Source organism: Tursiops truncatus, chromosome 1 (assembly GCF_011762595.2).
Source record: "Tursiops truncatus isolate mTurTru1 chromosome 1, mTurTru1.mat.Y, whole genome shotgun sequence".
NCBI classification, from domain to species: domain Eukaryota; kingdom Metazoa; phylum Chordata; class Mammalia; order Artiodactyla; family Delphinidae; genus Tursiops; species Tursiops truncatus.
In genome coordinates this window covers 20,671,471-20,690,594 of record NC_047034.1, presented here as the reverse complement: position 1 = coordinate 20,690,594, position 19,124 = coordinate 20,671,471, and the positions used below count along the sequence as shown (strand labels likewise).

Sequence of the window (19,124 nt, the reverse complement as noted above, 5' to 3'; positions counted from 1 at the left end):
TATTATGTTATACACCTGAAACTAATATAATGTTACATGTCAATAATATCTCAAAAGAAAAAAACGGTCACAAAGCTAGGAACCTAGGTAGTCTGGTTCTAGAGTCTGGCCTCTTAACCACTATGATATCATCTCTTGCTTCAAACACAAGAGAAACAGAAAACATCAGGAATAAGCCAACTTGCCACAAACAGATGCTTCCCCAAACTGTCATCTGAAAATTAAATTCCTAAGCCACACCTATAGTTAATTTCTCTATGCAAAATCACCTAGACCCAAAGGACTTCAAGTTTGAACATTATTCACTGGACTGTAAATTCTGCATTTAAAAACTCATTAAGGAAAAATTATGCTAGATGAGATGGAATAACTTTTTAAGAACAATTCTGAATGTAATGAAAACAAATAAATCACAATACGCTGATTGTAGTTGTTCAAATGTAAACACCAAGTGGTCAGAAGCGTTCCTATTTCTAGAACACACCCAAAGCTTATATTCGCTATACTTCATTTCCTCTTCTACCAAATGCAAACTAAGATGAAAGTAACCGGTTTGAACCATAAAGTCCTTTGTCAATAGCCCATTTGAGACTTTCTGTTTCATTGCATCAGACTTAAAGAGTCCTTTACATTTTAGACCTTTAAAATATCAGCCCTATGAAATGAAAATGGCCCCAGGCTTACACAATTACTCATTACACTTTATGTTAAACGGATCAATTTTCTTTCAAATGAACCAGAAGTTATGCATTTTTACCTACAAACATGTTATCAATAGAGGGCAGTGGGCCCCAAATTGCTTAGTTTTCATACTGTGGTTTAATTTACCCATATAATGACTTTTTGTTTGTGTTCTTGAAGAATCTGCACACATGCATAGCAACCTTCAAAACCTCATTCAATAATTGCTTTTTCTTGCCTTTGAAAACATTTGGTTTTGATTTTACAGCACTGCTCTATACCATATCCATGCATTGACTACATATGGAAACTTTACGGCATTAGTGATTTCGGCACATTTCTTCCAAACACGTTTAACCTTACTATATTACAAGTCCACTTCCTCACAAAGCAGATGTTTCATGTGCTAACCTTTCCTAGAGACAACTGTTCGCACTTAAGAAATGGAATCACCATCCTGAGGACATAAAGCACCATGGGGGAAAGCCCCAGCTACTCTGAGTAAATGTCATTCAGACAAGGGTTTCTCCTAAATAGCACACAACTGCTGAGGCTATTTCTGCTTCCTGCTGTCTGTTCTAAGATGTTGCGTAACTATGGGCACCACGTGGGAAACAAAAGTTTCATGTATAATACAAAACCCAGACAATGGTTGTAATATTAAGGAAAACATCTAATAAAGCAGGAAAACAGGAGAAGTAAAGGAAATTAAAAATGACCTATAAATTTTATCGCTATATTTTTTGGCTAATTCCCTTCACGGTGAGTCTGGGTTCCAGGTACATATTCTAACTAAGTTTAAATTTGAATAAAGAACCTGCACATGCTTTTCTGGGCATTGGAAGAATTTTCCAAAGGACCACTCTTTTCACTATAGTATGTTCCTCTGCGTACCATGTAGTACTTGTCTTTCATCTGCCTGATCTCGATTTTGTAACTCTTTAGACCATACAGCATAATTGTAAACGCAATCCACTTCTGTAACTGCTGGGTGACAGCAGGCAGTCATTTTCCAGTGACTGACCAGGGAACAGTTTTCCTCAAGGCCCTACTGCTGTATCAGCTGCATAGGTTAGGCCCGCAGTTGCTATCCATGGCACTGCTCTATAAAAAAGTGTATCCGTAGCACTTCTCAGTAGGTTAAGTCTCAAATAGTACAGGTATGTAAGACTCAGAAGCACAGAATGAATGGATTGCGTTTGTGGGTAAACTGTGGATCTGAGTAAGTGGGCAGGCTGTGTGGCACCCTGATCCAGGCTGTTCCTGCCATGATGGATTTTCATGAGGATCCAATGGGAAGTCCCTCAAATATCCTCATAGATTCTCAGCCACCTTATTATCGGGTTTATTCTGGGAAAAGATCAGAAATAACTGTTAAAACAAATGAAGTGTCTTACAGGGCTAACTTATGCTGTAGGGACATTACATGGGGGCCTGTTTTAAATGGGCCATTTGTATTACAATAAGGCCCTCCACAGTAAATTTTCCTCTCAGCTTACAAAGACTTTTTTCTTTTGTCCTTTGCTGCCTTTCTGGAAACACTCTTCTCTTTCACCCCTGCCTTTCTGAGCAGAGAGCCAGGCTTTAGAGAGTATGAGTACCTTGGACTTGAGGCCTCCTTTTCCTGACCAACCACCCAATCCTTAACCCCCGATAGCTTGGCTTTTGCTCTCGTGACTCTTCTGAAACTGCCAAAGTCAACTAACTCTCTTGGTTTTCATCTTCTTGGACCTGAGCAATATTTAACACTTTAGCTACTGCTTGCTTCCTAAAAAAATCTCTTCTTCCTCGGTTTCTTTCTTTCTGTTTCCTTTAATATCTCTCCCTTATTCCTCTTGGCCTTTAAAGGTACCCATTTCTAAATGTCATTAATCATAACATTTCTAGTGGCATCAACTATCAATTTAGTGGGAGGAATGATTGAAGCTTATGGAATTTCACAGAGGAAAACAGTACAGAACTCTTTCTTTCTTGTGAAGTAATAAACTCATTCAACAATTAACATTACATAGTAAGAAGGCAGACATTCTGGGAATAAAATAATAGCAGACATGGATATTACCCTCAAGGAACTTAGAGCCTAATTCAGAAAATCAGACAGGTGCACAGATACCTACGAAATCAGGTCAACAGAAGGATACAGATAAAATGTTTTGTGAATTCAATGAAGGAAGCTAGTACTTCCAGCTGGGGTAGGAAAGGGGACTCAGAAAAGGCTAATTTTAGGAAGAAGTTGTATTTTTATGTGTATATACTGAAAAGAATAAATTCAGGTTTTTAAAAATACCAATCTATTAACAGAGACAAATATATATGAACCTTTCAAAATATAAAACTTCTGGTCACTTAAGAAGACCCTATTATTTCTAGAAAAATGGAAATTCATTTTCTTCATATGCCATATTTACTTGTAAAACCTCTTTCCTTCATCTTTTTTCCATAATTTTTTTGCAAAATTGGGTAAATAAAATGTATTAAAATATGTATGCATATTTTAAATATGCATACAACGGAATATCGTTCAGTCTTACATAGGAAGGAAATTCTGACACATGCTACAACATGGATGAAGCTTGAGGACATTATGCTAAGTGAAATCAGCCAGTCACAAAAGGACAAATACTGTACTCTTCCACAGAGTACAGTATTTGTACTGTACATATTAGAGTAATGAAATTCATAGAGACAGCGTAGAATAGTGGTTGCCAGAAGCTGGTGGGGGGGGGAAGAAATGAGGAGGTACTATTTAATGGGTATAGAGGTTCAGTTTGAAAAGTAGAAAAAGGTTCTGGAGATGAATGGTGTGATGGCTGTATAATAACGTGAATGTACTTAATGCCACAGAATTGTATACTTTAAAATGGTTAAAATGGTAAATTTTATGCTATGTCTATTTTATTATAATTTTAAAAATATTTTTTAAATGTGGAAGGAGTTTCTAATTAAAATTTATGTAGTAATTTTACTCCAAAGAAAGGGTGACTCTCCTGAGATAGGCTTCAGGGTTATTAGCATCTGAGCTTCTTTAGCAAATGAATTTCAAAGATCACTAAGAATTTCTTAAATAATATTATATCTGGAACCACAATGTACACAATGTACAAGGACAGCTGATGAGACAATGCTTTTTTTCAGAACCTCTTGTCCATTTAAAATTTTGCTTTTCTACTATAAAACTAAAATTAAAATTTTCCACATAAAAGAATACCTCCATCTTAACATGATAGCAAAATGTTTAGAAACACAGACAACCCAGCTGAAATAAACGGCCATGAATTTAAGTCATGGTAGTTGGCTGAACAGTTTTTCTCTTAATAAGTAGGACACTGAGAAGCCAATCCATTACAGGAAAGATTCAAAATAATTATGCAAATGTAAATGATTAAACCCAAATAGCATTTAAAGGCTACATGTCAACCTTGGGATTAAAACCACTTTTGGAGGTATAGGATTCCTCAAGCAGCCAACTCAGAGAAACTTAGTTTTCCTTCACAAAAATATGAACGAGGAAGGTGAAAACAGCCGCAAAATGTAAAGAAAATACTAAAAGGGGAAAAGCACATACTTATTTAATAAGAAAATCCAAACTACTTTACCTTTTTGGTAACTTGAAAGGTCTGGATGGGCTGGAAAAAAAGCAAAGAAAAAACAATCAGAAACAGGCATTGTAATATAAACACATGCTTTATATATGTATTTAACATTTTACTTGTTATCTCTCTTTACAAAAAAATCCTGGAAGGCTTAAAAAGGATTCTATTTGAGAGATTCTGGATTTAACAATGAATGTTGACCATCTTGTACACCAGTAGGTGGCATCTTACCAGACTCTTATCACACCCTCTTCAGGGAATCATAGTCATACCATGTAACATTCCCCAAACCTACAGCTACAGACTCCCTCATCTCTCTCACAACAAGAAGCCACAGACAGGTCTCCAATCCAGGCTGCTTCTTACTTATCAAGGATCCCCTAACATCTTTTTTTTTTTTAAATAGGACATCAATACCTTCTTCAACTAGAAATATTGTATTCCTTCTTCAGCTACAAATCGCTACTCATGTTTCACCATTCTGGAATACAGTGGTTCTCACAGTGTGGGATGAAGATCCCTGGGAGTTCCTGAGATCCTTCACAGAGTTTGTGAGGGTCTCCCTTTTCTAACCCCCATACCTGTTTAAAGCTGGGTTTTCTCCATAATTTTGTATATTTCAACCGAAGAGCAGACTGCAGTATATTGCAGAAGCAGGTATGAGAATCCTGCTGTCTTCTCTGAAGCCACACATCAAAGAGACTTGCAAAAATGTGAAATGATACTAATCATCTCACTAAACTTTTTTTTTTGTTTTGGAAATGATATTGTTTTTCATGAAAAATATTATTTATGTTAACACATAAAGGACTTCCTGTCATTATTTCAAATAAGTTAAATTAGAAATTTTAAATTTGTTTCAATTCCAATATGGCACATATCAGATACAACCCACATAAACAAAATAGCTTTGGATCCTTAATAATTTTTGAAAGTGTAAAGGGGTCGTGAGATCAAAAAGTCTGATCACCATTACACTAATACTGAGAGTTACTTAAATATTTGCTGAATAAATGAATAAATTTCCTATCTGTGTACTCTCTCCTAACCTGAAATCTTCCACCAGGCTGTCCCATACTTTGAGGAAATAAAACAAAATGAAAAATCTATCTTCTAGTCTTTCTACTTCAAGTTATTACTCTTCCAGTAGTTAGAGCCCTATTTTAGAATTTCTTTGAGATCTAAAGTTTCCTTTCATATTTTCCCTCTCCATTACATGTCTCACTAATATACATGTATTCATTCTTAAAAAAAAATTATTTAACTCCTGTTATAGCCATGAATGAGACCAACAGGGTCCCAAACTTCATGGAACTTACATTCTAGAACACACTTTGCATTAATCTGTTTACGTGAAAGATGCATATGTTCTAAATTTCATGCTTTATGTACATGTCCTCGTTAATGAGTTTAAGCCCCTTAAAAATACTAAACTCAAGGAGATGGAACAACTCCAGAGGTTGCAAGCACTGGGAACAATGTTAGAGAAGAGACACATTCCAATTTCATCCCGGTCCTATTTGTAGAGATGGGCCTCAGTTTGCCTTTGATCATTCAGGGTCGTAGGAGCAGAGCTGTAGAGAGAACTCATGTTTCTTGATTCCTAATTTGCTGTTCTCAGTCCTGTGTGTGTCGGTCTTTAATACCGGGGGGGAAATGACATAGGGATAATCATAAAATACTCATCTGTCATACAGGAAAGGAAGTATTATTTCTTTTGGGAGATGTGGAATTTAAAGTCAGAGTTTCCAGTAAGAAGAGCATAAGAGAACTTGTTGCTTTACGAGCAAGTATGAGACTGAATATTCACAGCATTACTAAAGAAATCCCCCTAAAGTGCATTCTTCTTATATATGTACAATAAAGAGAATTCACTTTTAAAAGCTAAAAACTGACATTAAATCATACCCAGTGACCACATCTTATTTGTGTTTACATCTCCATAACCTAGTAGAATGTATGGTCCTTTGTGGATGTCAGATCAGAGTTTGCTGATTAATGAACGAGCATCTTTTATTACTTTTCTCAGGTTCAACAGCTTTGAAGTCAGTAGTCAATGGATAGCAAGAAAATGAGGACATAAATATCAACATAGGAAAATTTAGTTTTATTTTCTATTTGTTTATCTCTCTTTCTATTAAACACACACACACACACGCACTTTGTAACTTCAGCCCATTCCTATCTGCCAGTCCTAAGCTCCTTTACCACTTTACTACATTTTCTAAGTTTTCGTTTGTGCCTCTGAATCCTATAATAGAGGCCCTCTTATTCCTCAGTGCTGCAGGAATCATTCATTTATAGCTAATCAGAAAGGTTAAAGTAAAAAATTCTAAAAAAAGTGCCATATACATTCCTTAAATATCTAATTGTAACTTAAATTTAAATGTATACTCAGCTGCCAATCTTTTCTTACTTATCATACTGCATTGTCTATGATTTCCAGTTTTGGAGGACTTCAGATACTTTTGAATAGCCTGAGTTCACTAATTACAATATATAATCTAAGTTTTGGTGATTTCCCCCCCAAATCTTTTACAGTTGTTTCTCTCATGCCTAATTCAATATCAATTTTGTGGATGTGGTCGAGCCAGGCCATCTGAGCCCAGAGGGAAAGACCACACCTACAACCCCAGGAGCTGGTGAAGCACTTGAAAACTTGCTCTACACAAATGGGGCTTTCAATAAAAATGTCTGCTACTGAAGAACTCATGAAGAGCACTCGTTTTGGGGGGTAAATCTACCAAGGGAAACACCCCACTATCTTCTCAAATATAATTATATATTGATTCTTTAAATATACGTTTTATTGAGATATAATTCACATACCATATAATTAATCCATTTAAACTGTACGAGTTAATGGGTTTTAGTACTTCCACAGAGTTGTGTGTCCATCACCACAACCACACACTGCTTTTTAAAGAACATGCTATCTGAATACCAACGATGAAGCTATTAATGAGCTTTGCGAGAAATTTTATTTTTTACAGAGAGGGAGAGTAAGACACTGACCAAAGAAGCCAATCACTTAACTTGTACACAAAGTCTTAACTTTTCACTCCCGGTTTTCAAGTTACACATCCTCAAAACTGTCTCTTGAATTTCCACAAGAAGTTAACAGATTTTGTTGTCTTTAGACCCAAGGTGATCCCCAGAGCCATGGCTCTGGGGTAAATCATACCAAGCAGTTGCAAAAAAATATTTTATTATATACATTTTGGGTTGTAACAAATGTAAATATTCTTTTTCCTCCTACTCACCCCCATTAACTTTTTTTTTAACTGAGAAATTCATGGATCTATGACTAGTTTGCTCCCAAGAGACAGAAACAAGTACATATTCATCACATTCTTTCTGCTTGAGTAAAGACCTCATTTTATGTTAAATTGGAGACAATAAGTAGAAATTGTTGACATCAGTTGAAAAAGAAAAACTAAGGTTACCACAAAGATACCTCCTGGGAAAACATAAGTTCCCTTTGAAGTTTTTATACTAATGGACATGACAAACAGATGTTTGAAACACCAAAACCACAACTGCAGGTAAAACATGAAACCTGTTTGATTTATGGTTTACGGTGTTGCCATCTTTTTTTCTTTTTTTGCGGTATGCGGGCCTCTCACTGCTGTGGCTTTTCCCGTTGGGGAGCACAAGCTCTAGACACGCAGGATCAGCCGCCATGACCCACGGGCCCAGCGCTCCGCGACATGTGGGATTTTCCCGGACCGGGGCACAGAACCTGCATCCCCTGCCTCGGCAGGCGGATTCTCAACCACTGCGCCACCAGGGAAGTCCATGATGTTACCATCTTGAATTCTGCCCTACAATCTCTTACCAGAACATACCTGTTTAAGGAGGCAAACAAGGGAATCCACCACATACTTTCATGATCAAAAATAGTCTTCCTCGGGCTTCCCTGGTGGCGCAGTGGTTGGGGGTCCGCCTGCCGATGCGGGGGGCGTGCGTTCGTGCCCTGGTCCGGGAGAATCCCGCGTGCCGCGGGGCGGCTGGGCCCGTGGGCTGTGGCTGCTGGGCCTGCGCGTCTGGAGCCTGTGCTCCGCGGCACGAGAGGCCGCGGCGGTGAGAGGCCCGCGTGCCTCAAAAAAAAAAAAAAAAAAAATAGCCTTCCTCCATCTGTACCCTCTTTCCGATTTGCTACTTTTAATAGCTATCTAATAAAATCTGCAGAATGATTTTTTCCCCCTAACTTCAGTCTTGTGTTGCTAAATAACAACTGGTAAAAACAAACAAGAGAGAAACCATGTTTTTCGAAGGTTCATTCACCTTTTTAATACTGTCTGGTCAAAACTCATGCCAAAAAAAAAAAAACCAAATAAAAAATAATCATCTTAGTTGGGAACATCTGCTTGTTCTTTGGTTAGGGTTGTAGCCCTTTTTTCTGCTGAGAAAAAGCCCCAAGGCAGATGACATTTGCATGCCCCATGACACTCCCACAGGCTGTAGCGTAAATAAGCTTGCTTGTGCACAATCCCCAGATGACTAGCTGGAGTGTCTCTCTCCCACTCAAGAGAGCATTTCTGTATGCGAGTGGATGACACTGACATGATTGTAGGGCTAAGCTCAACTCTGCTTTCAAAAAAATAAATAAGGCACTTATAACTCAGTACTCATAATAAGTAATTAATTGCCCCTGGCACCTCACACTTGAGAACTGTAACAGCAGTTGAGAACCTTGGCTCCAGCTCCGATGACCAGTGAACTGTGGTATGTGCACATATATCGGTCAAGGGACCAACTAAAGACACTGTAAAGTTCTCAGAAGGAGGGAAGGTGCGGGGTGCAGAGTGGGGTAATCATGAAAATGGGGGTTGGGGGATGCACAGAGGCAAGGAAGATTTTTTTAAAAGGTAATTTGTATGTGAGGGAAAAAGTTAACAAGAAACAGAAAAAAATGTAGAAAAGCTACAAAGGGCCTGTTTTTTCGGTTTCCCTCAACTTTTCTCTCTCTTTTGATAATTTTTGGGAAGACAGAGGGAAATGGGACCACTAAAACATGAAAACATGCTACCCGTCTAGAGAACTCAATTGTTGACATAGCTGCAGAATTAATATCACGACTTAGAAAGGGGCAGTATCAAGTTTCACAAATTCCAAATAGCTCTTCCTAGCATTCAGGAAAATCAAAGCTACGACGAAAAGAGCTTTGTATATTTCTGAACAACTAAAATGCTATGAAGGACATATATTTTCTACTTCATGGTAGTAACCAAATTTAAATAAGAAAGTGCTTAAAGTAGCACATTTTAGTCTCAATAGTCCCACACTTTAGTCCCATTGGATTGTGCCACATTGCCTTTTTGTAAAAGGGTATTCTGCAAGCAATATCTTTAGCTCATTGCTGGTATGTTAGGAAGAAAGTATCTGAAAATAAAGAATCCACACTTTGATGAGCATTCTTTAAAAGATTTCCAACAAAAACAAAACCAATCTTCATCACTAAGTATTTCCATGAATCATCACTGGCACACTTGGGGTCTACCGTGAAGATGAAACAGATACCCTGTAGACAAGCTAAGCTCGGTCTCTAATTTATCTTCATGCACCAGAGCTAAATGTTTATGGTCTGTGTCAAGTGATTTGAAGGATAACAATAACCACAACTACTTGCGTAATGCATGTCCTGAATGCTCAAGAGTTGTTGACTCAAAAGTACTGGTCATCTTGCTGTCTCAGACTGTTGTAACCGACCAGAGTCCCACTACTACACAAAATATAAAATAAACTAGGAGACCAAGGATAAGGTTGGGAGTGGAGGACTAATATTTAAAGAGCATGTAATAAATACCAATCTCTCTATAAATGTTAAAAAAGAAATTCAGCATAAATTAAATAAATATTTGAGCATGAGGAAATTGTCTTTAAGAAAGTAGTGAACTAAGTAATCAAAAGATGTGAGTTAAAATAAACAACAAGGACCTACTGTATAGCACAGGGAACTATATTCAATGTCTTGTAATAACCTATTATGGAAAAGAATCTGTAAAAGAATATATATATATGAGAGAAAAAAGATGTGAGCTCAAGTCTGGACCCTGAAACTCATTAGTTGAATGATCTGAACAAGTCCTTTAATTTCGCAGGATTTGTGAGAAATGGATAATACCTGAAAGTGAGCTGTATGAGTAACAGTTTTCTGTAAACTGTTGAGCATTATCCAAAGAAAAAAAGGTCTAACTCCCCCTCCTTCCCCTTCCCCTCATCCTCTGCTACCATCACCACCACCATTACGAGTAGTTCATCTGGAAATGGCATTTGAGCATCAGTTAAGCAGTAACGCAGAAGACTAATGAGGAATAAAGTATAATGCCCTTCTATTCATAAGCACCGTGAACCTTTATGATTTACTTTACAAGATTCAAATGGCGCTTGCTACTAGCTGAGTATAACAAAAATAAATGGTATCACACCCACAAGCCTAATTAGAACAAGAAATCATTAGAACTGTAAGAAACCCTAAAAGTCATCCCTCTAATCTTTGTTTTCACATTAACAAAGAAGAAAAAGGTCCAAGATCACAGAGCAAGTCAATGAAGAGCCAGGTCTGGAATGCAAATTTTCTGACTTGATCCGGTACTTTTTGGCCACAACCTGGAAGAGAGTACCCTAATGCAGATTATGAGAAACTGCTTGTGAGCCAAAAATGAAAAGGAGGGCAGAACAGGAAGATCTTATTTAAGAGCAAATGGTATGTGTTCACGAAAGTGCACATGCAAGGATGTTCACTGAGGTGTGGTTTACAGTAAGGAAAAAAGTGAGAGCAACCTAAAGGTCCATCTTTAACGGATGCTTAAATAAATGGTGGTACATCCATACTATGGAACACTGTACAGAATGAATACACAAACGTACACATACACATACACATACACATACTGATATGGAAAGAGCACCAAGACAAGGTGAGAAGTTTCAAAATAATTCATCCAGCATTTATGGGAAAAATGATATACAAAATATGTAAATGTATGCTAAAAATTCAGAAGGGAACATGGCAAATCAACAGTCTTGTTTACCATGAGAGAAGGAATCAAAAGTGAGTTTTACTTTGTATTTTTGAATTCTTCATGAGAATGTATTCATGAATTAGCTGTAAAGTTAAAAAGAAGTGAAAAAGAACTTCATAAAGGGAAATTATATATGCATTCATTTAGGTACATGTGATTGAAATATTTTCTTTGAAAAGTTCTCTCACTGATACAGAATTTGGGGAGAATGGAAGTCTCCCAGGTAACTATATACTAGAAGAAAATAGGTAACACTACCTATTATGACCTAAATTTATGACACGGATCATAAATTTTCAAAGAACTTAAAACAGGGCTTCCCTGGGGGTGCAGTGGTTGAGAGTCCGCCTGCCGATGCAGGGGACACGGGTTCGTGCCCCGGTCCGGGAAGATCCCACATGCCGCGGAACGGCTGGGCCCGTGGGCCCGTGGGCCATGGCCGCTGAGCCTGCGCGTCCGGAGCCTGTGCTCCACAACGGGAGAGGCCACAACAGTGAGAGGCCCGCGTACCGCAAAAAAAAAAAAAAAAAAAAAAAAAAAAAACAAAGAACTTAAAACAAAATACATTTAATACAAAATCTATAGTTAATTTTGTTCAATTCAAATATTTACTGCATAGTTCAAATGACACCAAGTAATTTGATCTTCATTGGAATCACCTGGTTAGCTTAAATAAAGAAAGAGATTTCCAGGGTCCTTCCCAGGGATCTGGTTCAGTAGGTTCTGGAATAGAGCTTACATAGTCAGAGCTTGAACCACTGCTTTGGACAATTTGCCAGGAAAATGTGACTTCCAGACAAGAAACAATTATTAGAGAATAATATAAGAAAATAATTGGAACTTAAAGGTATAGTACAAAATGTTAAGTGAATGGGGAACAGGGAGATAATATTGGAACAGAGTACTCCAAAGAGTAGCCCCTGAACTTGACGTAAGTAGAATTTGAACTAGATCTTGAAGGACAGATAGATTTCAGGCAGATAAACAGGAAGCAGAGGGAACGGAAACAAACATTGTGCCAAGACCTATGTCAGACACCTTCCCGTAGAAGCGTGAGCAATGTCAGTAGGACTTAGGAGGGAATAGTGTGAAGGGCAGCTTATTGGAGTAGGCAGGAAGCAAGCAATAGAAATAGGAAGCTGCTAAAGTTTCTTGAGCGAGAATGGATACAATGAAAACACTATTTTAGGATGAATGATCTGGTGGCAAGGTGCAGGAAACACTAAAGATCAGGTTGGGAGCTAGTGTAGAGTTCTAGGTGTACAGTACTGAGAGGAAAAGAAATGGCAAAGACTTTAAACTTCCTTTAATGATTCAGAGGACCTCTGAGAACCTTATACATACATATGTGAATCAAAATATGAGTATCTATTGTCACAAATATAGTATTATATAATAATATATAGTATTCTTAATTAATTGTATAATCAATATGTTATTAATTATATAATTATTACATAATATTATATAATTATAAAATATATTAATACAATTAATATACTATATATAATTATATAATCAATAATATTAAAATAAATTTATATATTACAAGAAAAATTCTGGTGAAATTTTGGATAAACCAAGGTTTATATATTCTATGTATAACACACTTCCATACTCTCAGTTGTTTAATATTTATATATAATGATGTACTTTAAGTACAATTAGAAATGCCTAAAACTACATTTAACTTATCTCTATATAATGAATTAAAAATAGTTGTGGTGCTTACTGAAATGAAGCTAGTGATACTTTGAATTACAACGCAAAGGGGTTGTCCAGAGGTTAATCTGGAAGTTGAAGGCACAGTTTTACAAGTATGTTTTGGGGGTTTACATTAAGCCTGATTCAACAAATATATCTTATTACTTTCATTAAGATAAGAAAGATACACAAAAATTTCTCCACTTTCAAAATTTTATGGATCTTATCTGTAAAAAAGTAAAAATGTTTTGTATTTTCATTACAAAGTATACAAATTATACAAATGAGAGTTCGTATGTTAATTAAAACCTCGGTAAAAGGGCTTCCCTGGTGGCGCAGTGGTTGAGAATCCACCTGCCAAGGCAGGGGTCATGGGCTCAAGCCCTGGTCCGGGAAGATCCCACATGCTGTGGCACAACTAAGCCTGTGCACCACAACTACTGAGCCTGCGCTCTCCAGCCTGCACGCCACAACTACTAAGCCCACGTGCCACAACTACTGAAGCCTGCGTGCCTAGAGCCCGTACTCTGCAACAAGAGAAGCCACCGCGGTGAGAAGCCCGCGCACCTCAACGAAGAGTAGCCCCGGCTCGCCGCAACTAGAGAAAGCCCACGCGCAGCAACGAAGACCCAACGCAGCCCAAAATAAATAAATAAATAAATTTATAAAAATAAAAACACCTCAGTGAAGGTCTATTTGCATTCCTGAAAATAAGTTATCTATTTTATTAATAGGACAAGGCTTTCATCAATTAGACTAGAGATCAAAATTATAAACATAATCATAATTCACAAACCTGCCAATTATTTTCTCCAACATTGCTGGTCTTCAATTTTTAGTATAACATGTCTGCATTTTGTTCAATGTAAGAACTATTATTTGAGCTCCATGTTACAAGATTATTAATCTTTTTAAAATTCATTTCCCACATATTTTGGCCCCCACCAAGTTATTCAGTATCATACAAGTTTGAGTTTGGAAGGTTAAAAGTCACACCTGCTACCAAAAAGCTTTGGGGGGGGTGGGGAAGTTAAAAAAATAATAAAAATCCACTGTATCAAAATGAATTCCAACAGTGTAACCAATATCTTGCAGCTGTTGTGATATCTTCATTTTACTGGCCATGAGGATAGATTATTCCCTCAACTTCTATAGAAATTCTTTAGTTATGCTTTTAAGAACAACAACATATAGTGAAATTGATTCTTCTTCCTTAACTAAAGGTTCTCATATTTATCCTTTAACTAAAAAGTTAAATTTATATAACTCAATGGTCAGAAGCTTTAATAAAAAAGATCAAAGCAAAACTCTAATACAGTTTTTATAAAAATAATACTGACAGAAAAGGGTTTTCTTCTCAAAGTCTGAGGTTAAAAAAAAAAATCAACTATGCTTAAAAGAATTAGACTGAGAATAAACAAGAATTTTCTGAAGAAGAATGAGGAAAACCCCAACATGGTGGGACCATGTGTTCTCAAGCTATGGTGAGGTCCTCGTTACATTCTGGTGCTAGGGCAACTAGGCTAAAACTTTAAGTTCACTGCATTCAGTTCATAACGGCATAGATTCTGTCTGCAATCCCAAAACCTATCATACCAAACACCATGAAACTAAGCTGAGGAACTTATTCTAAGAATAATGTATTAAAAAGACCACAGTGAGAAGTAAAAAGACCTGCTATTAACTGGGGATTAATCTTGGGTTTTAACCACTCTGGCTTCAATTTTCTCATCTGTAATATAAAGAGAGTTGAATTAAATTACTTCTAAGGTCCTTTCCTGCTGTGAAATTCTACTGTATTCTCGTGTGGAATTTCAGAGAGTTCAAGTCATCACATAAGTATTTCAACACTCTGCCATGGCAAAAGCTGGGAAGTCAGGTCCCCCTCATCAAAATTCCATGTTGAAATACTTCATATGAATAATCAATAAACCCTTCCCCCCCATAAGGTAGGTAAGAACTAGTGTTTTAAAATGCTTTGAAAGAGAATGCTGGCCCCTTATAGGAATAGCTAGAGAGACTGGCTTTCTAAATGGCTAGATAAGTGGTTTATGAAAAAAAAGGGCTAAGTAGGAAGATGGGGCAGAGTTCCCCAGGCTAATGTTAGGTAAATATGAAGATGGATGAACTGTGATGTAGTAACACATTTTTGGTAGTATGTATCAAAGGAGGAAAAAACGCTGTAGGAAGTCATGCCAAGTTATCAAACACGCTGGTGGGATAAGAAGTGGTGAGGAATCATCTAGTTCACCATCCTAGTGAGTTTTACCAGAAGAGAAAACATGAAGGAGTGCTCAAGTTAAAAGGGTTATTCTGAGGAGATGTATTTTCTGTTTTGATGTTAGTTTGGTTTTCTGATTATAAAACTAACATACAGTTTTCTTAAAGCCTGAAAAATGCAGAAAATTATGAAGAAAAAAATCAGCCATACTCTTACTATACCGATCTAACCTCTGTAATTCTTTTTTTTTGATCTACTTCCTTTCAGTATTTTTTCCTTTGTGCCTAAATATACGCCATAACTATGTACACAATTAGGACCATACTGGATGCATAAAGTGTTACCACTTCTGATTATGAGTTTTTCCCAGGTAATTAAAAGCTTCTGAAAACATGATTTTTAGTAGCTGTATTAATCTTCCATTATATTTCCCAAATTTATTTAATATATATACATGATTGTAATCACATTAATATATTACTTTATGTCTCTTTTGCTTTTATATATATATATATATATATATATATATATATCTTTCCTCTTTACTTATAAGAGTATTAAAGCTCTGAAACATCAAAATTTTCCTAGTTTGTGATATGTTTTTTAACATGATTTTTTGACATGCATTTTTAAATTTTCAATAGCTGGAATTTTCCTTTGTAATTTGATGACTACTTTTAGAGTTAAAGAGATATCCTTGATCCAGATGTCAGTTTTTCCCAATTCCACTTACTAATAATCTAGGCCAGTAATAATCTATTACTTTGTGATGCTTCGATTATTATTTTCCGTAAGGCCTCACTTTAAGGGGAAAAGTAGAGTCCAAAAATTCATTTTTATAAAATATATGGCATTTGATATTGTGAGAATAACGAGCTGATCGTGATGCACCTGTTCAGCTAAGAGACTGAATTTCCATGGTCTGGCTGAACCATCCAAATCCGTCCTACTACACAGTTTGGCGCCATCTAGTAACAGTTGTTCACTTGGGTTTAATTATCAATGGGGACAAATGTGGATTTAGAGGTTGACTGCTCCTTCCAGGACTACAATAGTGGTAACAGAAATCTCTCAGTTAGTCGGTGCCTATTTTGTTAGCCAGATTTGGGGAAACTGGGCTGAGAGAGTAACGGAAATATGGAGATCCACTTTCTGCCTCCCTACTTCCTGAAAGAGGGCAGCCTATGATCAGAAGATAAGGTAAGTCTGGCCCTGTTTGAGAATGGGGGTTAGATGGAAGTCGGGAGCCCACTGAGTTTTTAAGGAGTTTTACTTTATTAAAGTTTTAAACATGCTAGGGTCTGTTTCACCTGTCCTAGTGGATCCATTGATCCAATTCTTTTCACAGAATCACACTGTTTTAGTTACTCTGGAGTCAAGATAGCCAAGTCCCAGGATGGAATATATTTAGGAAATTCTAATTCCCTTTAAAGAACTAACAGGTTTACAGTACTATTCTTGCATTTGTAACTTGAAAACAATTTCAGTTAGTGAAAGATCAAAAGAGGTTATTAAATGGGCCCCCAACCAAATACAAGAACCTTAACTCTCCAATGACATGCACGTGGTAAATTACAGTCTAGAACAAAGATTGTAAAGGAAATTTCAAAAGTTTTTCAGCTCATTCAGAACAACTTCATAACAAGACAACTAACTGCATGAACCTCAAGGGCAGTATTACAGCAAGTTTCCCATATACTTTCCTTGTGAACAGATATTTCTTACAAAGTAAACTCACATTCAATTTTAAGTCAACTGAGTGCAGTAACTTTTCCCAGAACCTAACTTATGTCAAAGGTTGAAGTATTTTGGAGGAAAAGGCTTACATATGTAGAATCCAAGGGCTCTCTCTTGTCATAAATGTTAAAAACACCCTTTCTTTCCCTTCTTCCTGGCCCTACATCTGGCTCTTCCATATGGAAAACTTAAATCTTTTTATAATCTTGGCTTACCTCTATCATAAAATCTTTGGCAGAAGGATGGGAAAGATGCGTTACTACCTTCCCTAAGGAAGGCTGCCTAAGGACAGCCCTTTATTTCTCAGCATTATTAAATCATTCATTTTGTCATCTCTTCTCCGCCCTAGAAATTCCAGTTCACTAAGCACTTTTGAGCAATAAAAATACAATTTCTACTCTCAAGTACCAAAATAGGAAGATGAGAGGCTAACAGAAGATGCAAGTGGGAAAGTAAATAAGGCAAGATATGTGCGAGAATGTGATTATGTCACCGAATACTCTACTTTTCAGATTCCGAAATAAAAATGCAGCTCATATATGCAAAATAGATAACCAACAAGGACCTACTGTATGGCACAAGTAACTCTGCTCAATATTCTGTAAAAACTTAAATAGGAAAAGAATTTTAAAAAGAATAGATACATGTATATGTATAACTCAATCACTTTGCTGTACACCTGAAACTAATATAACATTGTTAATTAATTTCACTCCAATATAAAATAAAAATTTAAAAATAAAATAAAAGCTCAAAAGATGTAACTTAGGGGCTTCCCTGGTGGCGCAGTGGTTAAGAATCTGACTGCCAATTCAGGGGACATGGGTTCGAGCCCTGGTCCGGGAAGATCCCACATGCCGAGGAGCAACTAAGCCTGTGCGCCACAACTACTGAGCCTGTGCTCTAGAGCCCGTGAGCCACAACTACTGAGCCCGCGTGCCACAACTACTGAAGCCCGCGCGCCTAGAGCCCGTGCTCCGCAACGAGAAGCCACCGCAATGAGAAGCCCACGCACTGCAATGAAGAGTAGCCCCTGCTCGCTGCAACTAGAGAAAGCCCGTGCGCAGCAACGAAGGCCTGATGCAGCCCCAAATAAATAAATAAACTAAATAAATTTATTTTAAAAAATGTAGCTTAAGTTTGCTATCTTCAAATCAAGGAAAAAAAATATATACATATTTAAACAGCAAGGTGGTAGCTCAGAGTGGAACTTGGTTTACTAAGAAATTCTCCTGGGAGGAGGTGAGTATGCCAGCCCTTAAGCCTTCCTCCTGCCTCCAGTCTCCCTCCCACTGTACAATCAGGAATATAAAAATTAAGAGAACATTATCCCTGCCTTCCAAGTGTATACAGACTGGCCAAGAAGGTGAAAGGATATTTTAGAATTAAAGGGGAGAGATCCTTAAATCCCTTACGTCATTCTTTTAAACCATTCCTATTTCACCAACTCTTCAATAAGAGGCACAAAGTTTAAGTGTTCAGCTTGATGGGTTTTACATCCATGTAACCACCACTCAGATCAAGATATAGAACATTTCCCAGAAGCCCCAAAGGCTCGCACGTGCCCCTTCTAATCAATAAACATAATCAGAAGTAACCAATATTCAGGCTTCTATCACCATAGATTAGTTTTGCCTAAAGGATCACCCTTTTTAAGACAGCCAAAGATAAAAGTTTAAGTACCTTAGATAGCTAAAATTCAGGTTAGCTGAAGTTTAGGGACATAAGATAAACAGGAAGTCCCCCAGTAACATTTTAAATTGGTAACTCCTAGTGAGTCTTAATTGATCTTTTCTCTTGAAGTTTTAGAAATACCTGTCCAAATGACTTATAAGGTAGAGATCTTAGATTACCTATAAAAGGCCTTTGATGAGCAACAGAACTTTGTTGATCTACAGTAAAACCAGTCCTGGTATTGTTGTCTGTCATTATGTTATTTTTGAACAGATTATGTTTTAAAATCCATATTGTTCTGCTTCCTTAAATTTTAGTTTCTTCCAAAGTTCAAGGTCTTTCCTGGGTCAACAATATCTAGTTACAGTACGTGGCTATGCTTACTTAGGGTACAAGTGCTTCAGTCGAAGGATTACAAAGTGCTCTTCCTCTGATACTTTGTTTGGCAGGATATTTAAATAAAGATGTCCTACAGCCTATTGTGAA

The 19,124-nt window shown here is 37.0% G+C and overlaps 1 protein-coding gene across 9 annotated transcripts in view; it reads right to left on the bottom strand.

The window, feature by feature from the left end:
- The window catches only part of DISP1 (dispatched RND transporter family member 1), a 198,935-nt gene that overhangs the window by 15,557 nt on the left and 164,254 nt on the right, over nt 1-19,124 (bottom strand). For all 9 annotated transcript variants that reach the window (XM_033851034.2, XM_033851050.2, XM_033851045.2 and 6 more), the window contains one exon: nt 4,278-4,307. In XM_033851034.2, coding sequence (XP_033706925.1) covers nt 4,278-4,307 — 30 coding nt within the window. The remainder of the gene's footprint in view (nt 1-4,277; nt 4,308-19,124) is intronic.